This window comes from Pogoniulus pusillus, chromosome 14 (genome assembly GCF_015220805.1).
Source record: "Pogoniulus pusillus isolate bPogPus1 chromosome 14, bPogPus1.pri, whole genome shotgun sequence".
Taxonomy (NCBI): domain Eukaryota; kingdom Metazoa; phylum Chordata; class Aves; order Piciformes; family Lybiidae; genus Pogoniulus; species Pogoniulus pusillus.
In genome coordinates this window covers 20011174-20030820 of record NC_087277.1, presented here as the reverse complement: position 1 = coordinate 20030820, position 19647 = coordinate 20011174, and the positions used below count along the sequence as shown (strand labels likewise).

At 51.6% G+C, this 19647-nt stretch overlaps 1 protein-coding gene across 1 annotated transcript in view; it reads left to right on the top strand.

Annotated features, from left to right (window-relative positions):
* The first annotated feature begins 6410 nt into the window (after positions 1–6410).
* The window catches only part of ZC3H3 (zinc finger CCCH-type containing 3), a 161414-nt gene continuing 148177 nt past the window's right edge, over positions 6411–19647 (top strand). The window contains exons 1-3 of the mRNA XM_064154441.1: positions 6411–6485; positions 7542–8940; positions 9701–9894. Of these exons, the coding sequence (XP_064010511.1) occupies positions 6440–6485; positions 7542–8940; positions 9701–9894 (1639 nt within the window). The 5' untranslated portion in view covers positions 6411–6439. The remainder of the gene's footprint in view (positions 6486–7541; positions 8941–9700; positions 9895–19647) is intronic.

Below are 19647 nucleotides of genomic sequence, written 5' to 3'. Positions count from 1 at the left end.
ACTCCTCTTGCTGCTGGAGGCTGAGCACATCCATGAGTTTTGAGTATGCTCTGAATTCCAGCAGCACACAGAGCTCAAGATGATGTCAAGAAGGGCTGAGACTCATAAGCTGGTGCTCCATGTGGGTTAAAAATAGAAGTGGGGCACAAAAAGGGCACAAATGATGGTCCTGGATGATAAGCCTGGAAGGAAATATTGCCCAACTGCTTGAGCATGTGTCAAGGATTAGGGTCGAGTTGGCCACTAGATGACCAGAGCATTTCTGTTCTAGCTCAGACCAGGACATCATGGGCAAGGTGGCCTTACTTGCATGTGTTGGCATCTACGCCAGGTCTCCGCTGCTTGGGAGAGTTGTGGAGCTGCAGGACATTGGGTGCAACCTTCTTGGAGCTGAAGCTCAGTCCTCTAGCTCCACTCGAACAGGTAAGTCCACTTGGTTTGGGCTCTGGTTCTTAGGATGATTAGAAGTGTCTGCTCAGTTTCCAGAGTAAAGGTCACCTTCTTGCATCTTGCACCTTGCCAGATTTGAGTTTGGGCAGCCCCCAGTATCAGCACAGGCTGGGGATGAAGGGCTTCAGAGCAGCCCTTTGGAGAAGGACTTGGGGGTGCTGGTGAGTGAAAAGCTGGAGATGAGCAGGCACTGTGCACTGCCAACCCAGAGCCAGCCCTGCCTTGGGCTGATCCCCAGCAGTGTGAGCAGCAGAGGAAGGGGATTCTGCCCCTTTGCTGCACTCTGCTGAGACCCCACCTGCAGTGCTGGAGCCCTCAGCACAGCAGAGACATGAACCTGTTGGAGCAGGGCCAGAGGAGGCCATAGCAATGATCAGAAAGCTGGAAACCTTCTGCTGTAAGGCCAGGCTGGGAGAATTGGGGTTGTTCGTCCTGGAGAAGAGAAGGCTCCAGGGAGACCTTCTGGTGGCCATTCAGTAGTTGAAGGAGGGCTATGAGTTGGGGACAGTCTTTTTAGCATGGCCTGTTTGGGGGCCCTGGATGGTTTGAAACTAAAAGAAGGAAATATAGAGAACATACAAGCAAAGGGTTTATTATTATGAGAGTGGTGAGACCCTGTCTCAGGTTTCCCAGAGAGGTGGAAGATGTCCTCTCCCTAGAAGCAGTCCAGGTCAGATTGTTTTGGACTCTGAGCAACCTGCTGGAGTTGCAGATGTCCCTCCTGACTGCAGCGGGGTTGGACTAGATGACCCTCAAGGCTCCCTTCCAATGCAAACCACTCTGTGATTCTGTGATCCTCCTCTGGTGCTCTATGGGGTCTCCTTGATTGCTCACCACAAGAAGAGCTGTGCTGGAGTTGGACCATCCAGTAGGGCAGGGACACCATTTGAAGCATGAACTGGGCACTGTGAGGAGCATCTTGCCTTGTGGCAAGCTGTCCTTGCCTGTATCTCCCCCGAGATGTGTGCAGAGGGCAAAGGAGAGACCAAGATGCTGCCATTCAGCAGCTTCACCACTTGATACTTGTTGCAAGCTGCACGCCTAAGAGGTTCAAGAATTAATGGGGCAGGTTCTTTGCTGGTAGTGCCACACTCGTGTGGCACTCATTTGTGAGAGTCTAATTTAATTAAAAACCCAGCAAAAGGCAAGTGCAGGTTTTTGATGCTGTGCTGGCAGGGTGAGAAAATGCCTCAGGGAGACTAAAACATGTGAAAGGAATTAAATTGTCTCGTTCAGCCCAAAATAAACAAGGAGCTAATCCCTCTAATGGCCTTCAGCAGCCCCCAGAATGATGGATCCAGTAACGAGGCTGCGACAGGACCTGATTAAGCCACTCATACATTTGAAATGATGGCCTTGTCAGCTTTGGTTTCATCTGGAGTCTCTTGGTGGCTTGCTGAGACAAGGTAAACCATCCAGCTTCATCTCTGCACCAGCAGATGGAAGAGACCTGATGGCAGGCACTGGTGTTTCTTCTGCCTGTTCCTGAGTGGGTTTAGAAGGCACAGGGATCTCCTGGGATCCACAGATCTTCCAGCACCACCTGGGATCTGTTTGTAGGAGCACCTTGTCTGAGCCAGCAGAGTGATTCTTCTCACACAGGGCGCCTGTGAGTCTCAGTTAGAGCACTGCATGAAGCTTCTGGGGAGGATCAAGAGGTTACCTGGGGAGGATGGGAAGCTATAAAGTAAGCTTTAAAGTAAGGTATTCACCACGAAGGTGGTGAGGGACTGGGTAGGTTTCCTAGAGAAGTTTTGAAGGCTCCAACCCTGGAAATGCTCAAAGCCAGGTTGAATGGGGCTTTGAGCAGCCTATTCTAATAGGGGGCAGGGGGTTGGAGCTAGATGATTTCTTTAGAGGCCTTTCCAATCCACACCATTTCATGGTTCTGTGATTGCAAGTGTGCTCCTGAGGGGGCCAAGGGGTGTTGAACCCTGCCAGTAGCTCTAATGTGTGTGTCCTTCTCGTTTGTTTTAAACCTCTGTTTCTACAGCCTTACCAGCTCCATGACTGTCCAAATTGTTCGTGGTTGTGTCCTAAAGCCTCTTGATGAAGCATTATGAAGAAGAGTCTGGAGGTAGATTTCCCAGGAAGGTCATGAGATACCCAGAGATTGACTGGGAAGGTCGTGGGATACTCAGAGGTCGCTCAGGGAGGTCATGGATGCTCCCTCCCTGGAGGTGTTCAAGGCCAGGTTGGATGAGACCTTGAGATACTGGGTAGGGATGGTGTTCCTGGCAGGGAAGGTGTCCCTGCCCATGCAGGGAGGGTGGAACTAGGCGATCTTTAAGGTCCCTTCCAGCCCAACCCATCCCATGAATCCATGGATGCCCAACTCCTGCAGCAGCGCTCATACAGCCATGGCAAGGACTGCTGAGCTGTGGATTTGGCAGCTGGAATTTAGGCTGAGGAAGCCACGACATTGCTCAGCCTCCAGCAGCAAGAGGAGCTTGGTGGCTATTTAATCCCCCCCCCATACTTTGCTTCTTCTAGTCAGATATTTTGGGGCAGATTGGCAAAAGAAGACCCTCTGCTTTTAGCGTGCTCCTTCCCAGATCTGGGTTTGTGGGAGTGCTGGATCCATGGCTTCCCTACGTTAAAAATTAGCTCTTCTGCTGCCTGCCTGGGATTAATTTTAATTCAGAGCAGCTCTCTCTGGCTCATTTATGCAAACCACTCAAAGCTTTGTGCCAGCACAAGGGAGGGAACGAGCAGCTGGCAGCGGAGGAGGATTCTTTTTGGCAGAAGTGCCAATTTCTGGCAGTTTCAAGAGGTTACAAAATCCGGGGTGGGGCTTTTGTGATCTATGGATCTGAGGCCACCCAAAGGGAAGAGATCTGCCGTCTCTGCCTGCCTTGTCCCCCAGCCTGTTCTTTTCAGTGCAGGGTTTTGCAGTCAGAGAGGATGTGAGGGTCAGGTGGGAGGGGTTGTTTCGGTTTGCTTTGGCTTGGTTTCTTTCCGTCTTCGGGCTTGAGAGGGAAGCTAATAAGCACTGCACTCCTCACTTGCTTTGCATTTTGAAGCCTTTGCTGCCATCCATACAAAGTGGTTTGTTCCTCTGGGCTGGCTCTTCCCCACGTTCCACCTCCAAGTTGCTTTAAAAGGCTACTATCACGTCGTAAATAATTTACTGACTCTACCTTGCCAAGCAGGCAAATCGTGAGGTGGCCCCGAGGGCATCGCCTGGGCAGCGCTGGGGCAGGCAGAGTGCCCCTGACTGCCACGGCAAGGGAGATGTCCCCAGGGACAGCTGCTGGCTCAGGTGACCCGAGGGTGATCTCGCTTGCTTTTATGAAGCTCTCATCACTCAGCACTGGGCAGGCCGCCCCTTGAGTGCTGTGTCCAGTTCTGGGCTCCTCAATTCAAGAGAGATGTGGAGGTGCTGGAACATGTCCAGAGAAGGGCAACAAAGCTGGTGAGGGGTCTGGAACACAAACCCTGTGAGGAGAGGCTGAGGGAGCTGGGGGTGTTTAGCCTGGAGAAGAGGAGGCTCAGGGGAGAGCTCATTGCTGTCTACAACTACCTGAAGGGAGGTTGTAGCCAGGTGGGGTTGGTCTCTTCTGCCAGGCAACCAGCAACAGAACAAGGGGACACAGTCTCGAGTTGTGCCAGGGGAGGTCTGGGCTGGATGTTAGGAGGAAGTTGTTGCCAGAGAGAGTGATTGGCATTGGAATGGGCTGCCCAGGGAGGTGGTGGAGTCACCATCCCTGGAGGTGTTCAGAAAAAGCCTGGATGAGGCACTTAGTGCCATGGTCTAGTTTACTGGCTAGGGCTGGGTGCTAGGTTGGACTGGATGATCTTGGAGGTCTCTTCCAACCTGCTTCATTCTATGATTCTGTGATTCTATGAAATTGGGCTGCGCTGGGACAGCTTCTCAGCCTTTTGGCTAAGGTCAGCTGTAGTGCAGTGCATAGCTTCTTGGCTCAGCCTTTCTTCCCTCCCCCCCTCCCCCCACTGTTTCAAGGAGCCTGGGTTTTCAACCTCCTTTGCAGATGTGAGGTTCTGTGGCAGCTTTGTTTAAAGTTATGGATTTTTTTTCCCTTATGGAAGGATGAAATTATTCAGAAACCAAACTCCTTCAGGATTACAGTCTGTAGGAGTTATGTTCTCTTGTTTGGGTGGATACCCTTCATGGATGCTGCTGATTTGTGCTGGTAACATGGGGCCACCTGACTTTCAGGAATCATAGAATCATGGAACTGTTGAGGATGGAGAAGACCTTTAAGATCATCAAGTCCAGCTGATACCCCAGCATGGCCAAACCCACCTCTAGACCGTGTCCCTCAGCATCACTTCTACACAGGTTTTCAATCCCTCCAGGGATGGGCACTCCAGCACTTTCCTGAACAGTAATTCCAGGGGTACATCTCAGGCCAAAGAAAGTCTTTTCAGGGGGTAAGGACTTAGATCAGACCACAGAAAATCACCTCCTGTGCTCAGTTTGCTCCTGGTTTCTGGGATAAATTGATAAAGGGGAGGGGGAACACATGAACTGCTCTGAGAGTTGCCCGTGAAACGTGTCACAAAACATGAGTTGAAGAGCCACTTAACCACTTTTTTTGCTTGATTATAAGGTACAAACTTTTATTAACCTCTGCAGCTTCAGGACTGGTTCATCTGCAAAACATTTCAAATGATTAAGTATGAGAAATAAGGACTGGCAAGGCTGATTTGTGAAATTAGTTGTTGCTGGAGATGATGGTCCTGTGGGGCCACCAGGAAATCCTTCTGCTCACTCCTGCAGGCATAGGCTGGGGGGTGGTGGTAGGCTCTGGGCAGGCACTGGTGATGGCAGAGGGCAGAGGTGGGCAAGGGACAGGGAATGGGGACAGGACAGCTGGATGAGACTGGGCAGGGAACAGAGGATGGAGACTGTTGGACCAGGCAGAGATGGAGACAGGAGATGCAGACAGGTTGATCAGGCTGGGCTGGGGACAGGGTGTGGGCACAGCTGGACCAGGCTCATCCCAGCACAAGAGACTGCTGAGATAGCCCATGCTTAGGGGCAGATGATGGAAACAGCTGGAGCAGGCTTAACTGGGGACAAAAAACAGTTAGGACAGCTCGGACTGGGGAGAGAGGATGTGGACAGCCAGGCTAGGTCACACTGGGTACAAAAGCCATGTGGGATATTATAGACTGGGGACAAGGGCTGGGGACAGCTGGAGCAGGCTAGTATGAGGACAAGGGGTGGCTGGATGAAGCCAGGCTGAGTACAGATGATGAGGACTGTCAGAGCAGACTAGGCTGGGGACAGGGTGTGGGGAACAGCCAGACTGGGCTAGTGTAGGGGCAGGGAACAGCCATGATCGCCCAGACAGGGCTGCGGACAGCTGCGCTGGGCTAGGCAGAGGACAGGACGTGGGAACAGGAAACGGGGACGGCTGGAGCAGGCTGAGCAAGGGGCAGAGGCTGGGGACACGCGGGACAGAGGCGGCGAGCGCCGGAGGCAGCGGCAGGCAGCGGCAGGTCCGGCAGCGGCAGGCAGGCCCGGCAGCGGCAGGCAGCGGCAGGTCCGGCAGCGGCAGGCAGCGGCAGGTCCGGCAGCGGCAGGCAGCGGCAGGCAGCGGCAGGCAGCGGCAGGCAGCGGCAGGCAGCGGCAGGCAGCGGCAGGTCCGGCAGCGGCAGGCAGCGGCAGGCAGCGGCAGGCAGCGGCAGGCAGCGGCAGGCAGCGGCAGGCAGCGGCAGGCAGCGGCAGGTCCGGCAGCGGCAGGCAGCGGCAGGCAGCGGCAGGCAGCGGCAGGCAGCGGCAGGCAGCGGCAGGCAGCGGCAGGCAGCGGCAGGCAGCGGGGGGCGCTCGGCGCTGGCCCCGGCCCGGGCTCAGGCTCAGGCTCAGGCTCCGCCGGGGCGCGCAGGCCGCCCGCGCGCCGTTGCTGAGCGACAGACGCCGCGCGGCACGTGCAGCAGCGCGGCCACGTGACCAGCGGCGCGTCCGTCGCGGGGTGATGACGTCGGCGGACGCGGGCGGTGACGCGAAGCCGTTGCTGGGATGGAGGAGAGGGAGAGGCTATGGCGGCAGATCCGCCTGCTGCAGGGTATGGCTCGGCCGGGCAGCGCCTGCTGCCGCAAGGGAGCCGCAGGGGTCTGTGGACGAGGGGAGTGGGTTTTGAGGGGGACTCCGGAGTCCTGGGCGTCAGGGGCGGGTTGTGAGGGGAGCCGGAGGTCTGGGGAGGTGGCGCTTGAGGATTGCGAGTGGAACACAGATCAGGGAGGGAGAACGGCAGGGATGTGAGCGACCCTGGGAACCCGGAGCGGGGATGTGAGCGACCCTGGGAACCCGGAGCGGGGGTGCGAGCGACCCTGGGAACCCGGAGCGGGGGTGCGAGCGACCCTGGGAACCCGGAGCGGGGGTGCGAGCGACCCTGGGAACCCGGAGCGGGGGTGCGAGCGACCCTGGGAACCCGGAGCGGGGGTGCGAGCGACCCTGGGAACCCGGAGCGGGGGTGTGAGCGACCTCGGAGACCTCGGGTGATGGTGGAACGTCCCCGGCGTATGAGAGGGTGAAAGACGGGTTATGAAGGGACCGCGGAGTCCGAGGAGGGGCTCCGAGAGTATTCCAGAATCTGAGAGGGGGTGAGGTGTCCTGGGGGGGCACTGAGAAAGGGAAGGCGGGAAGGGAGACCCAGGAGTCAGTGAGGGGGAAAAGTAGGTGGTGAAGGGCTCCCTGGGAGTCGTGAGAGTGTCGAGAGGATTTGGGGTTGCCTTTGTGAGGTTAAGTCCCGTGCTATTGGTCCATGCAGGTCCTGAAAGCCTCCTGGCCGGTGGGGGGAAGAGATGTCCCCTGCTAGGGGCGGTGACACCGGGGTGGGATGTGCCCCGTGGCGGAGGGGTGTGGCGGGGGATGTTTTCCATGCTCTTTCCTAGCCCTGGGCAGCTCCAGTGCAGCTGCTTAGCACCACTCGCTCGCTTCATAGGCCTCAGAGTAAATTTTTCTCATTAGGAAGGCCGCAAACTCCACTGGATGAGGCGCTGAGCAACTTAGTCTAGTGGGAGGTGCCTTGCCCGTAGCCCAGAGGTTGGAACTAGATAATCTCTGAGGTCCCTTCCAACTCAAGCCACTCTGTAATTAACAGCCACCGTCCTCTCCTCAGGGCTCATCAACGACCACAAAAACACCCATGGGGACGCACCGCGGCCACCTCCCTCTGCACCTGTGCGCTGGACCAATCCTCGTCAGCCTTCCTTCACCAGGAGGGGGACATTTTCCACCAGGTACCCCCAACAAGCTTCCAGGGATTTCCAACCCCAGCAGAGTCACTCCTGGAGGAAAAAATATTCCCTTGTCAACCATCCACCAGGATCAGTGTGTGATGGTGGAAGCGCCAGCACCTCTCAGGTGTTTGGAAGCTTTGGGAGCAGCCAAGCACCCGAGCTGCCAGGATCCTCATCTCCAGAGAGACATGTGGACTTAACCACGGATGGCAACATCGTTGTGGGGATCCAGCTGCCACAGAGGGCTGGTCCTTTTGTGAAGACAGAAGGTTTTGGTGATGTGGGCTCTTACTGTGAGTTTTCTGGGCTGCAGACAGTGGTTGGTGCCGCAGTTGACAGTAGAAACATGCCAAAGTCTCTGTCCAGGAGCCAGCCTGAGGAGAGGAGACCTTCTCTCTCCGTTTCCTTCAGTTCCTCTCACCGCTTCGTGAGCTCGACACACGTGAGCCTGTCGGAGAAGCCTCGGAGGGTGCAGCTGTCTGGCGACAGTTCCCTTGACACCTGCGGAGGCAGCAGTGAAAGCGCCGTCACGCTGAAATCCGAGCCGCAGCAGCACCCTTTGGTCTTGCCAGCTCAGGATCCGCCTGCTCGCCACCTGGGCAGGAGAAAGGCAGAGCCTCCAGCCTCTGGTCAGCCCAGCTGTGAGCAGAGCAGGGATGATCTCAGAGAACCGAAGCTCTTTGGGAGTGGTGAGATGGGCTCTAGAGATCCTCAGGCTGCCAGTTTGGTGGTGGGCATGACACCAGCCAAGAGCAGGTTTTCTGTAGCCCCCAAAGCCCCCAGTCTCCAAAGAGCTGCCTCAACATCCCTCTCCAGCAAATCTCCAAAGTTCAGGAAAACTAATTACACCTGGGTTGCCAACCCTGGGAAGTGCTCTCGTGCTGTGAAGAGATGGGCCAGCCCTAGAGCTCTGGAAAGCACAAAGAAGGCTGTTGTTGGAGCTGACAGAGGTGCTAAGGTGTCACCAAAAGCAGATCTGGGGACAAAGCTGAAGAAATCAGGGCTGCAGTCCAAAGTGGGTGTTTGTCCCAGCAAATACAAGTGGAAAGCATCCAGCCTGCAGACCTCACCCTCCACCTCCAAGTCTGTGTTCAGGTGGAGATCTGAGGATCAGAAGAAGCCTCCAACTCCCAGCCTCTCTCGAGCTGGGGCTGCTCTACCGCTTCCCAGTACTGCAGCTGGTGATCTTGGTGAGCCCAAGTCCTTTGGTGATGCCACACTCTCCAGTTACAAAGTGAAGAGTCGGACCAAAATCATCAAGAGGAAAGGGAACTCAGGGTAAGTTACCAGTGTTTTCAGTGTCCTCTCATTGCTGGCCACATTTTGTGTCCTGTCACCTAAGTCATGGCTAGAAGTGAAATTCACAGTCGTGGAATTGTAGAATGTTCTGGGTTGGAAGGGACCTCCAAAGATCAACCAGGCCAGCCCCCTCTGCAGTCAGCAGGGGCATCATCAACTAGATCAGGCTGCCCAGAGCCCTGTCGAGCCTCACCTTGAGTTTCTCCAGGGATGGGGCCTTGACCACCTACCTCCCTGGACAGCCTCTTCCAGTGTTCCACTACCCTTGTGGTAAAGAACTTGTTCTGAGGGTTGTTGTGTTCTGGAGGACGTATGTACCTTTGTCTTCATAAGTGTGGTGACTTTGTTTTGTCTGGAGGCCACTTTCCAGGGTTAGAAGGTCTCAAGCCTTAATTGTTTGACCAGTTGTGTAACTCTGGACTTCAGCCTTTCAAACAGAGCTTGGTTTTCTTCTCTCCCATCCCTGTTCTCCAAAGATTTTGCTGCAGCACTGATGAGACTCCTCCCTGACCTGAATAACAGCAAAACATTCAAAGAGAAGGAAGAAGCTATTTTGGCTGCTTTTCAGACTCCACCACCTCACCGTGTTGGGGGCTGGGGAAAGCAGAAGAGGCTTGAATTGCTGGAGAAAGTGTGGACCTTGGTGACCCTCCTTCCATCTCGGCTCTGGGCAAAGGGACCAAGTGCATTTTGGTCACCTCTTTACTGTCTGCTAACTTTGCGGTGTTCTCTTTCCCAGTTCCCCGACAGAGAAGAAGAACATCTCTCCCACCACGTCTCTGAAAGGTCACTTCCACCTCAGGAAGAAAAACTCCTTGAAAGGAAAAACTTCTGCAACACCAAAACGCTCCTCACCCAAGGGCCTGGTGCAGATCACCAAGCACAGGCTCTGCAGGCTGCCAGCCACCAAGATGCAGGGCTCCACCAAGGAAGGTAGGAACATCCTTCCTGTGGTGCTTGTTGGCTGTGTGCTGGGAGACACTTGGATTTGGAAATGGTTTTCTACATCCTGCAGGAGATGAATCTGTTGTTGATGGTCAGGGAGGAAACACTGAGGAGAAGTTTGGTTGGAGTAAGGCTTCTACCTTACTCCTGAGCTGTCCTGTGCTTGGTCACCTCCCTTTTAAAGCTCTTGCTTGGCTTTGTTGTGGTTTAAGTGGACCTGCTTAAGGAAGGAAGAGGATGGCAGAGGTGGGAGTATATCTCTAAGACAAATCTGTCTTGTGACACCAGACAAAAGCTTGTGCATGCCATGAGATGTGCCTCTAGCACCTGCAGACCTACCTAATGGACCCATATTCCTGTGCAGCATCTGCAGGTGTCAACCGCTATAGTTAGACAAATGTGGGATCCATCATGGTTGTGAACCAGTTGGCTGTGTCTGTGTCCTGCTGGCTTGGCTTGGCAGGAGTCAGAGCAGAAACTGTCTGGATTTGGTGCTTTGGCAGGCGGGAGAGGCAGGGACAAGGAGAATCAGATGTGCCTGTGATGTTGCCTTGCTCCATTTTTGAATGGCAACAAACTCTTTGGTGTCTGGAGAGGTGTAAGTAGAAGCTTTTTGAAGATGCTGGAGCAGGCTGCCCAGAGGGGTTGTGGAGTCTCCTCCTCTGGAAAGATTCCAGACCTATCTGGACATTGATCATCCTGTTGTGGTGGCCCTACTTTAGCATGGGGCTTGGGCTGGATGGTCTTCAGAGGAAAATGGTCTAGCATTGGTGTCCATTCTCCTGCAGCTCTGTTGGACTCCTTTAGGCCATTTTTCTCCTCTCCAGAGAGGCAGACAGGAGGTCGTTTGTGCCGCTGCTTTGTCCAGCCTCTACACAGTGCTGAATGAAACATCTTTCTGCTAGGAGGACGTTGTGCAGCTGAGATCTCTTTCCAGGTTTGTTGTCCCTTGACGTAGGGACTGTGAGGACTTGGCTATGTGTCCTCTTGTGGAGATGTTCTCCATGGCACAGTGCAGTGATGTAAGTTGGACAGTTCTTGTCATCTTTACCTCACTTCCAGGCTGTCTCCTGGTTGCTGGCACATGGAGTGCTCAGTCCTGACATCACACAAGTAGCCAATTGCTGGTAATCCAAGCTCTGTTGTACCATCATCCAGGGCATCCCAGAGGGCTTGGTTTCTCCCTTCTTGCACTGCTGGCAGCTGCTGGGCAATGCATGGCTGCTTTCCTTCTTCACTAAGGAGAGAAATTCAGTATGACAGTTCTGAAATGAGTTTTGGCAGGGTTGGTGCAGCCTGCTGGGCACTGGCCGTGCTCAACGACCACCAAGGTGCCTGCCCCATACATTCCTGCTTTTAACTTCCTTGAAGAAGCAGCATCCTTGAGATGGAGGCTGAGCAGTCAGCTCTAGCAGAGCGTGACCCTTTGTAACTAGCTGTGGGCTTGGTTCCTCAGAGTAGAATTGAGGTTTTTGGGTTTGGATCCTTGGGACCTGGAGACTTTTCCTGGAGAAGGTTCAGTCTGAGGTGGTGTATTGTTTTTGCTGTTACCCTGGGTGTATCCTTGGGTACATCAAGAAGAGTGTGACCAGTGGCTTGAGGGAAGTTCGTCTTCCCCTCTGCTCTGTCCTGGTGAGGCCATAGCTCAAGTCTTGGGTTCAGTTCTGGGCTTCCCAGTTCAGAAAGGACTGAGATTTGCTGCAGGAGATACAGAAAAGGGCTACAAAGATGTTGAAGGGACTGGAACGTCTCTCTGCCGAGGAAAGACTGAGAGGACTGGGGCTTTTTAGTCTAGAGAAGAGAAGACTGGGGAGAGATCTCATTGATGCTGATCAGTACTTAAAGGGTCAGTGTCAGGAGGATGGGATCAGGCTTTTCTCAGTGGTGCCCAGTGACAGGCACAAACTTGAACACAAGAAATTCTATCTAAAGATAAGGAGGAACTTCTTTAATTTGAGAGTGACACAACAGTGGAACAGGCTGCCCAGACTGAATCTGTTTCACTGGAGACATTGAAAACCCACCTGGACATGGTCCTCTGTGATTTCTTTTTTTCTCTAGGCGACCCTGCCTGGGTGGGGGAGTTGGACTCAATGATCTCCTGAGGTACTTTCCAACTCCCTACCTTTCTGTGATTTGCAGCTTAATGTGTGGAACTGTTCTTTTACAGCTCTTTAATTAGGACTACTCCAGGAACACACTATTTGCTGTAGTAGGTGTGTATGACTTGGGACAAAAAGGTTGTTGGATGCTGGCTGGGGCAGGGATGGTTTTGAAGCAGCAGCATAATTCAGCCACTGGTAGGGCTTGGAACAGCTCTGACATCACTTGGATTTGGTGCCTCTAGATGTCTGGCTATGTATATACTTATTGGTGGGTGTCTTCTGGCTTCCCTACAGCAAGCTGGGAAGGAGTGCAGGTTTGTGGGTTCAATTTCCAGTTCTCAGGACTTCAGAGAGTGGTTTTATTTCACTTGTGCAAAGTATGGGGTTTGTGTATGTGTGGGGTTTAAGTGCTACCATTTCTCACAAAACAAGTGTGAGGGAAGTAGATGGGGTATGGGGATGTTACTGGGGGCACCTGGGAGCAGGGTGGGGCTCATGAGATAAAGAACTCCAAGTTGTCCTTCCCTCAAAAAGAGTCCAAGAGGTTAATTGGATAGAGAGGGAAGAGGGGAGAGGAGGGGGAAGAGGAGAGGAGCTGAAACTGGGAGCTTTCTGGGGGTAGACTGGTGAATCAGGGCTGAAGAGAGAAGGACAGCTGGGGAGGAGCATGTCCTGCTTGGTGCCCCACAGTGTGGGTGTAAAAAGCTGTGTCAGTCCCTTCTGTGGTGACACAGCTTTGCTCTTCTGCTGTTGGTCCTGTTCAACAGGCTTTTGGGATATGTGTTGTGACCACAAACACTGCTCCTGCTTTTCCCAGGGGTGTAACACTATGGTGTCTTTGTCTCCTGACTCTCCAATTCCATTTTTGGACCCCAGTGGACCTGTTTGGTCTCCTGTAGTGGGGCAGCTCTTCAACACTTAAATCCAAAATACCCATTTGATGAAGTGGAACATTTAATAACCACTCAGAAATCAGGATATGACACTGAAGGTATTCTGATAGGGCAGTAGATGATGAAGCATTTCTGGTGCAGTTTGTACTCTCTCCATCACCCAGGTACTTGAAAATCAAGCAGAATGCATGTATAGGAGGAGCTAAAGTGCTTGACCAAAGCTAACAGGAATAGAAAATGTTTTGTTACTTAGCAGAGACAAATTAATGTTGATGAAGCAGCCTTTAGGTGTTGGACTTCTTGACCACTTAGTACTTAATATTAATGTGCTGTTAATATTAGAGAGTTCTTTAGTTTTTCTGTTCTCCTCCCTCTTCTGCCTCTCCCTTTCCCTGCCTTGGGCTCAAGAGAGCCTTCTTGGGCTCTTTTGAGGGAAGGAGAACTTGGAGATAATGACCCTGGGAGTTGGGACTCCACTCAGGTCCTGCTTTGGGCACAGTGATGAGCCTGGTGAAGCCTTCCCTGTGTTTGAACTGGTGGCACTGGATCTGCTTCCTTGGGCACCTGCACTTTTGAGCCTTCTGGTGGAATTTCAAGGTTGAAAGGCACCTTTATCTACAGACCTGGCAGATTCAGGCTTGGAGCAGGACAATTTAAATCTGAGTCAGGGAGCTGTCTCTGGTCCAAGGGGAATGAAATTATGGCAGTGGTTGCAGGAGAAAGCTGGAGGATCAACAGGGATCGTCAGGATGTTCCTCAGGCCACTGCTGCCACAGTGTTCCATCAGAACGTTTGAGTGCAAGTTCTCTGTGATTTCTCTTCCTTTTGTGTTTCAAAGGAGCTCTTTAGGTATTGTTAGGTAGGCAAAATACTAGCAACACTAGAATGAGGTGATCAAGAGGTATTTTAGATGTCTTGCATCTTTTTTTAATTGTGTTTTCAAATTATTTGCTGTACTTGGAAGAGCTCTTAGAGCCCAAACCCCTAATTTCACCCCTAACTGTGTGGGAGTTGTGCTGGGGAAGGTTCCTGGGCTCTGCCCTCATTTTGCAATTCCTTTGTGGATGCAAGAAACAGGTATTTAAGGATGAGAAAGCCTTCAACCACCTGGATTTGTTTTAGGGTTTTTATCCTTTGAGAACTAAAGGGCAAAAGGTCCTGCTCTGTCATTTCCCAAGTAACTTTTCTGCCAACAAGGGGATGTGACAGTTTTGTTGTCTCCATGGCAAACGTCTGCCCTGACCTGGTTTTCTGTTGGTTTTGTTGCAGGAAACAGCCAATGCAATAAACATTAAAATAAACTAGTGGTGATAGGTTGGAACACTACCACCTTTTGGCCCTGCCCTGGCATAGGCAGCTTTTATCTGCTTTCCCCATGCTAGAGCTGGTGTTGTGCCCAAAAGCAGAAGGGCAAGATCTTTTTCTCACCAATGTTAAGGGAAAATAGCAACTTCTGAGTGCTGTTCCAGATGTGATGAGAGAGTGATGTTGTGCTCCTCCTGTACTACAAGTCCTGAGCGAGCAATGTGGATGTGGGAATCCCCACCTCTTTCCTAATAGCTTTCACTCCCAGTTCTAGCTGGTGGCCTCTTTCTCAACTCTTGTTTTGGGTGGAAGGCAGGTGAGTGCCTGCAGGTGTGAACCTTTAACAGATCACAGAATTAGTTAGGCAGGAAAAGACTTTTATGATCAAGTCCAATCGTTAATCCAACACTATGAGGGCCACTGCTAAACCGTGTCCCTCAGCACCACATCTCCATCACTTTTCAGTTCCTGCAGGAATGGAGACTCCACCACTGCCCTGCACAGCCTGGTCCAGGCCTTGACAACCCTTTCCATGAAGAAATTGTTCCTTATGTCCAACCAAAACCTTCCCTGGGATGATTAGAGGCCATTTCCTCTTGTCCTATCACTTGTTCTTTGGGAGAGTAGACCAACTCCCACCTGGCTCCAACCTTCTTTGCAGGAGTTGTAGAAAGCCAGGTCTCCCCAGGCTTCTTTTCTCCAGGCTGAACAACCCCAGGTCCCTCAGCTGCTCCTTTCCAGTTCTCCAGGTCCTTCCTGAGCTTCATTGCCCTTTTCTGGACATGTTCAGCCCCTCAGTGTCCTTATTGGAGTGAGAGAGCCAAACCTGAAAGCAGGATTTGAGATGTGGCCTCGCTGTTGCCCAGTCCAGTGGGGCAATCCCTACTCTAATCCTTCTGGCCACCCTGAGGCTGATCCAAGCCAGGGTGCTGTTGGCCTTCTTATAGAATCAACCAGGTTGGAAGAGACTTCCAAGATCATCCAGTCCAACCTAGCACCCAGCCCTATCCAGTCAACTAGACCATGGTGCTAAGTGCCTCATCCAGGCTTTTCTTGAACACCTCCAGGGACAGTGACTCCACCACCTCCCTGGGCAGCCCATTCCAATGCCAATCACTCTCTCTGGCAACAACTTCCTCCTAATAGCCAGCCTAGACCTCCCCAGGCACAACTTGAGACTGTGTCCCCTTGTTCTTGGCCATCTGGGCACAACCTTCTGGCTCCTCTTCAGCCAGCTGTTAACTTCACCCTTCCAAAAAATCTCTGTTGTGTCCCTCCTTGGCAGCCTCGGTGCCACTGGGGGTTGTGCACCCTGCTTGGGCACAGCAGCTCTGTTGGGTCTTACCCCCTTGGCTTCTTCTTTGGGAATAACTGGAATGAAGTGCTGAGAATTAAGGCTGTTGTGTGTAATTATTTCTTCTAATGCCAAAGATATGGCAGACTTATGGACCAGGAGCTGCACCATGCCTGTTTGCTGTGTGTCCAATGCTCCAAAAAGAAGGAAAATTGGGAGATTTGGGCAATCTCTCTCTGCCTTTCCTTGTAGGGAGGGCAGAACTGGGAATTTTGTGCCTTTTTTGGCAGGGAGGGCAGGATTGGGAATTTTGGAGAATGTGTCTTTGTAGAGAGGACAGAGTTGGGAATTCTGTGTCCTCCTTTGCAGAGAAGACAGAACTGGGTGTTTTGGGAGAGCTCTTCTTGCAGAGAAGGCAGAATATGGAGTTTTGAGGGATCTCTTCTTCCAGGGAGGGCAAAAATCTGGACTTTAGGGGGATCTCTCTTTGAAGGGAGGGTAGGATCGGGACTTTAGGGGGATCTCCCTACCCTTGCTTGCAGAGAGGGCAGAACTGGGAATTTTGGGGCATCTCTCTGCGGGCAGGGCAGAACTGGGATGTTTGGAGCCTCTGTCTTGCAGGCAGTCCTGCAGAGGGCACTCGTGCCCCTCGCATCTCCTCGGTCCACCTTTTTCTGGTTATTGATGGCCTAATTTCTTCTTTTATGTGAAAGAAAGCAGATATCAAGTAATTTGCAGCAATAACCTGCTAATGCCGGGCCAGTATCAAAACTCCCATGTTCATTTCAAGTGGCAGATAAAACACTAATATATAATTATCCTTGCAAATTGGATTGTTTTAAATAACCAAAAGGGCTATGGCCAAAGGAGAAAACTATTCCCATTTCCCTTGAGTTACTATTGAGGTGTAATTGCTGCGTTCAATCAATTTCCTTGGCATTAGAAATTCCATCACAATCAACATTAAGCTTTATTCATTGTGATGGTTAAGAGCTGGGCTATTTCTTCTTCTTCTTCTAGTTTTTTTTCAGTCTTTTTCTTTTTTCTTTTTTTTTTTTTTTTTGCTTTCCTTAACTGGCAAAATTAATCAGGGAAAAGATTTTAAACATTTACCCGTGCGAAAGAGGTCAGCTCTGCCACTATATTGCTCAGCAGATAAGGGGGCTAATAAAAAGAAAATTGAATTACTAATGATCACCAAGAACTGAGTATATAAAACCTGGCAATCACCACCATTCCTCCCCCCCCTCCTTCTTCCTCCTCTTCAGGAAAGGGGGGAAGGGAGAGGGGGGAAAGAAAAGAATCAATTTTCTTCAGACAAGGTGTGCTCATTTTTTATTTCATTTTTTTTGGGGGGAGGGAGGCCTCATATTATCAGCAATTTAATTTGAAAGCAGCATAAACAGGAGGAAACAGTTAGGAAATAATGAGGCTAAAAGGTGTAAAAAAATGCTGCAGGATAGATGCTGGACACAATTTATTTTTTTGCCACAACAGATAATCACTTTAATTGAATTTCAAACTGCATTGTTCAGCAGCAGCAGCAGCAGGGTGAGGGGGGGGGGGGGGTTGTGTATGTGGAATTTAGAGGATATTACAAAGATGCTGCTGAGAGGTTCCTCTTGGTGGCTTTTCCCCTCTGTAATGTTCCCCTTGCAGGCTTGCTGTGTGCTGAGGGTTGCTGAGGCACAGTCGCAGCTGGTTGGAAGGAGGAGATGGAGAAAGGAAGAGGCAGATTTCTCCAAGGAGCTTTTATTGTGGTGTTGGCTCTGCTCCTTAAATAATTTTGTGTGCACCAGGGTTGGTAGCTCAGTGCAAAATCATCATAGAAAAGGGTTGGGGCAGCTTGAGATGAACTTATTTCATAGAATCAGAGAGTTGTTTGGGTCGGTAAAGCCCTCTAAGATTATCAAGTCCAACCATCAGGTTAACACCACCATGGCCACCAAATCATGTCCCAGAGTGCCATGTCCACATGTTTCTTGAATATCTCCAGGGATGGTGACTCCACCCACACCTGCTCCTCCTGGGCAGCCTGTTCCAATGCCTGACCACTCTTGCAGTCAAGACATTTTTCGTCATGTCCAACCTAAACCTCCCCTGGTGCAACTTGAGACCATTTCCTCTCTTTGTGTCACCTGATGCTAGAGAGAAGAGAGCAACCCTTGCCTCACTAGAACTGATTTCATAGAATTGAGAACTGTAGGGGTTGGAAGTGACCTCTGGAGATCCAACACCTCTGCCAAAGCAGGATCACCTAGAGCAGGTCACACAGAACACTTCAGATGGATCTTGAAAGTCTCCAGGGAAGGAAACTCCACAGCCTCTCTGGGTAGCCTGCTACAGGTTTCCAGCACCCTCGCAGCAGAGAAGTTTTTCCTTGTGTTGAGGTGGAACTTTCTGGATTCCAGTTTGTCTGCACTGCCTACAAGACTGGGTTTGTTTTTCACCCCTTTAAAATCAGAGACTGATTTGGGTTGGAAGGGACCTTAAAAATCAACTTGTTCCAACCCCCCTGCCATTGGCAGGGACACCTCCTACTACACCAGGCTGCTAAAGGCTACATCCGATCTGGTTTTGAGCACCTCCATGATTGGAGCCTTTGCAGCTTCTCTGGGCAGTCTGTTCCAGTGCCTTACCCCCACCCCACACACACCTGTGGGGAAGAATTGCTTCTTAAAATCCAGCTTCTTCCAGTCTGAAGCCTTTACCCTGGTGCTGTTGCTACGTGTCTTTGTAATAAGTCCCTCTCCAGCTCTGCTGTGGCCCCCCTCAAATGACAGAAGATTGCAGTAAGGTCTCCCTGGAGCCTTCTCTTCTCCAAGCTAAGCAACTGCAACTGTCTCAGCCTGTCCTCATAGCTAAGCAACTGCAACTGTCTCAGCCTGTCCTCATAGCAGAGGAGTTCCAGCCCCTTGCATCACTGTTGTGCCCTCCTCTGCCCCTCTCCCAACAAGTCCATGTCTTTGTTTTGCTGAGATGCAGCATCAATCACAGAATTGGAGCTCCAACCTTTGGATCATCTTGGTGGCCTCCTCTGGGCCCACTCGAACAGCTCATAGATTCATAGAATTGTTTTGGTTAGAAGGGACCTCGAAGATCATCTAATTCCAACCCTCCTGGCATTGGCAGGGACACCTTCCACCAGACCAGGCTGCTCAAAGCCTCATCCAACCTGGTCTTCAACAACTCCAGGAAGGGAGCAGCCACAACTTCCCTGAGCAACCTGTTCCAGTGTCCTACTCACATTGGACATTGGTGGAGGCTCCAAAGCTGGACACAGTACTCCAGCTGGGATCTCAGAAGAGGAGAGTACAGGAGGAGAATCACCTCCTTTCCTCCTTATCTTTGCTTTTCTCATGATCCAGTCTGAGCTAAGATAAAGCTTTGTGTTAGCAGCTTCCTGCATGTCCTCTGATGCCACCACCAGCATTGAAGCTGTCTTCTGTGAAGCTGCCAAGCAGGAGGAAATGCTGTTTGTATTTCCTTTTTCCCAGAGAGAAATTCCAGTGGGATTTAGAAGACCTCTTTCACCCTGCCACCTGCACTTGTCACCTTCTAAAAAGTCCCTAGCCCCCAATTTCTCATTTTCCTTGCCCAGCACTGCAAGGGTGGTGGGATGGGCCAAGGAATGCTGGCTTGGCAAAAGGCTGGCGGCAGGAGTTAGTAGAAGGAGCTGGTTTGTGTTACTGATGCCCAGGCATGAGTAAATGGGGTGTAAATGGTGAGGAGTAAGTTATGGCTGGCAGCTGAATGCTCAGCTGCTGTTAATTTTATTGCCGCTGCCTGCTTGGATCCTTCTCGCAGCTTTGAAAACCTCAGTGGTGAATTTCAGACCTTCTTCCAGAGAGGGGACTCAGAAAATGTTCCCTATGGAGCAATTCCTGGTGGGATTTGTGTGTGTGTTTCTTCAAGCTGGGACCCTTGCTGCTTGTTTTCCTTCTTGTGCTTTGGCCGAGGTGTTGGTGCTGTCTGTGAGGTGACATCTCAGATCATGTTACAGATGAGCCAAGCTGCTCCGGTGTCTCTCTTCTGTCTTAGAAGTCAGAGGTGATCAGCCCTGCCTTAGAAAGAGATCCTTGTAACACAGGTAGCACAACTCAGGGGCTCTTGGAGCTCATCATGCATTTTCTTCTCTGCTCCA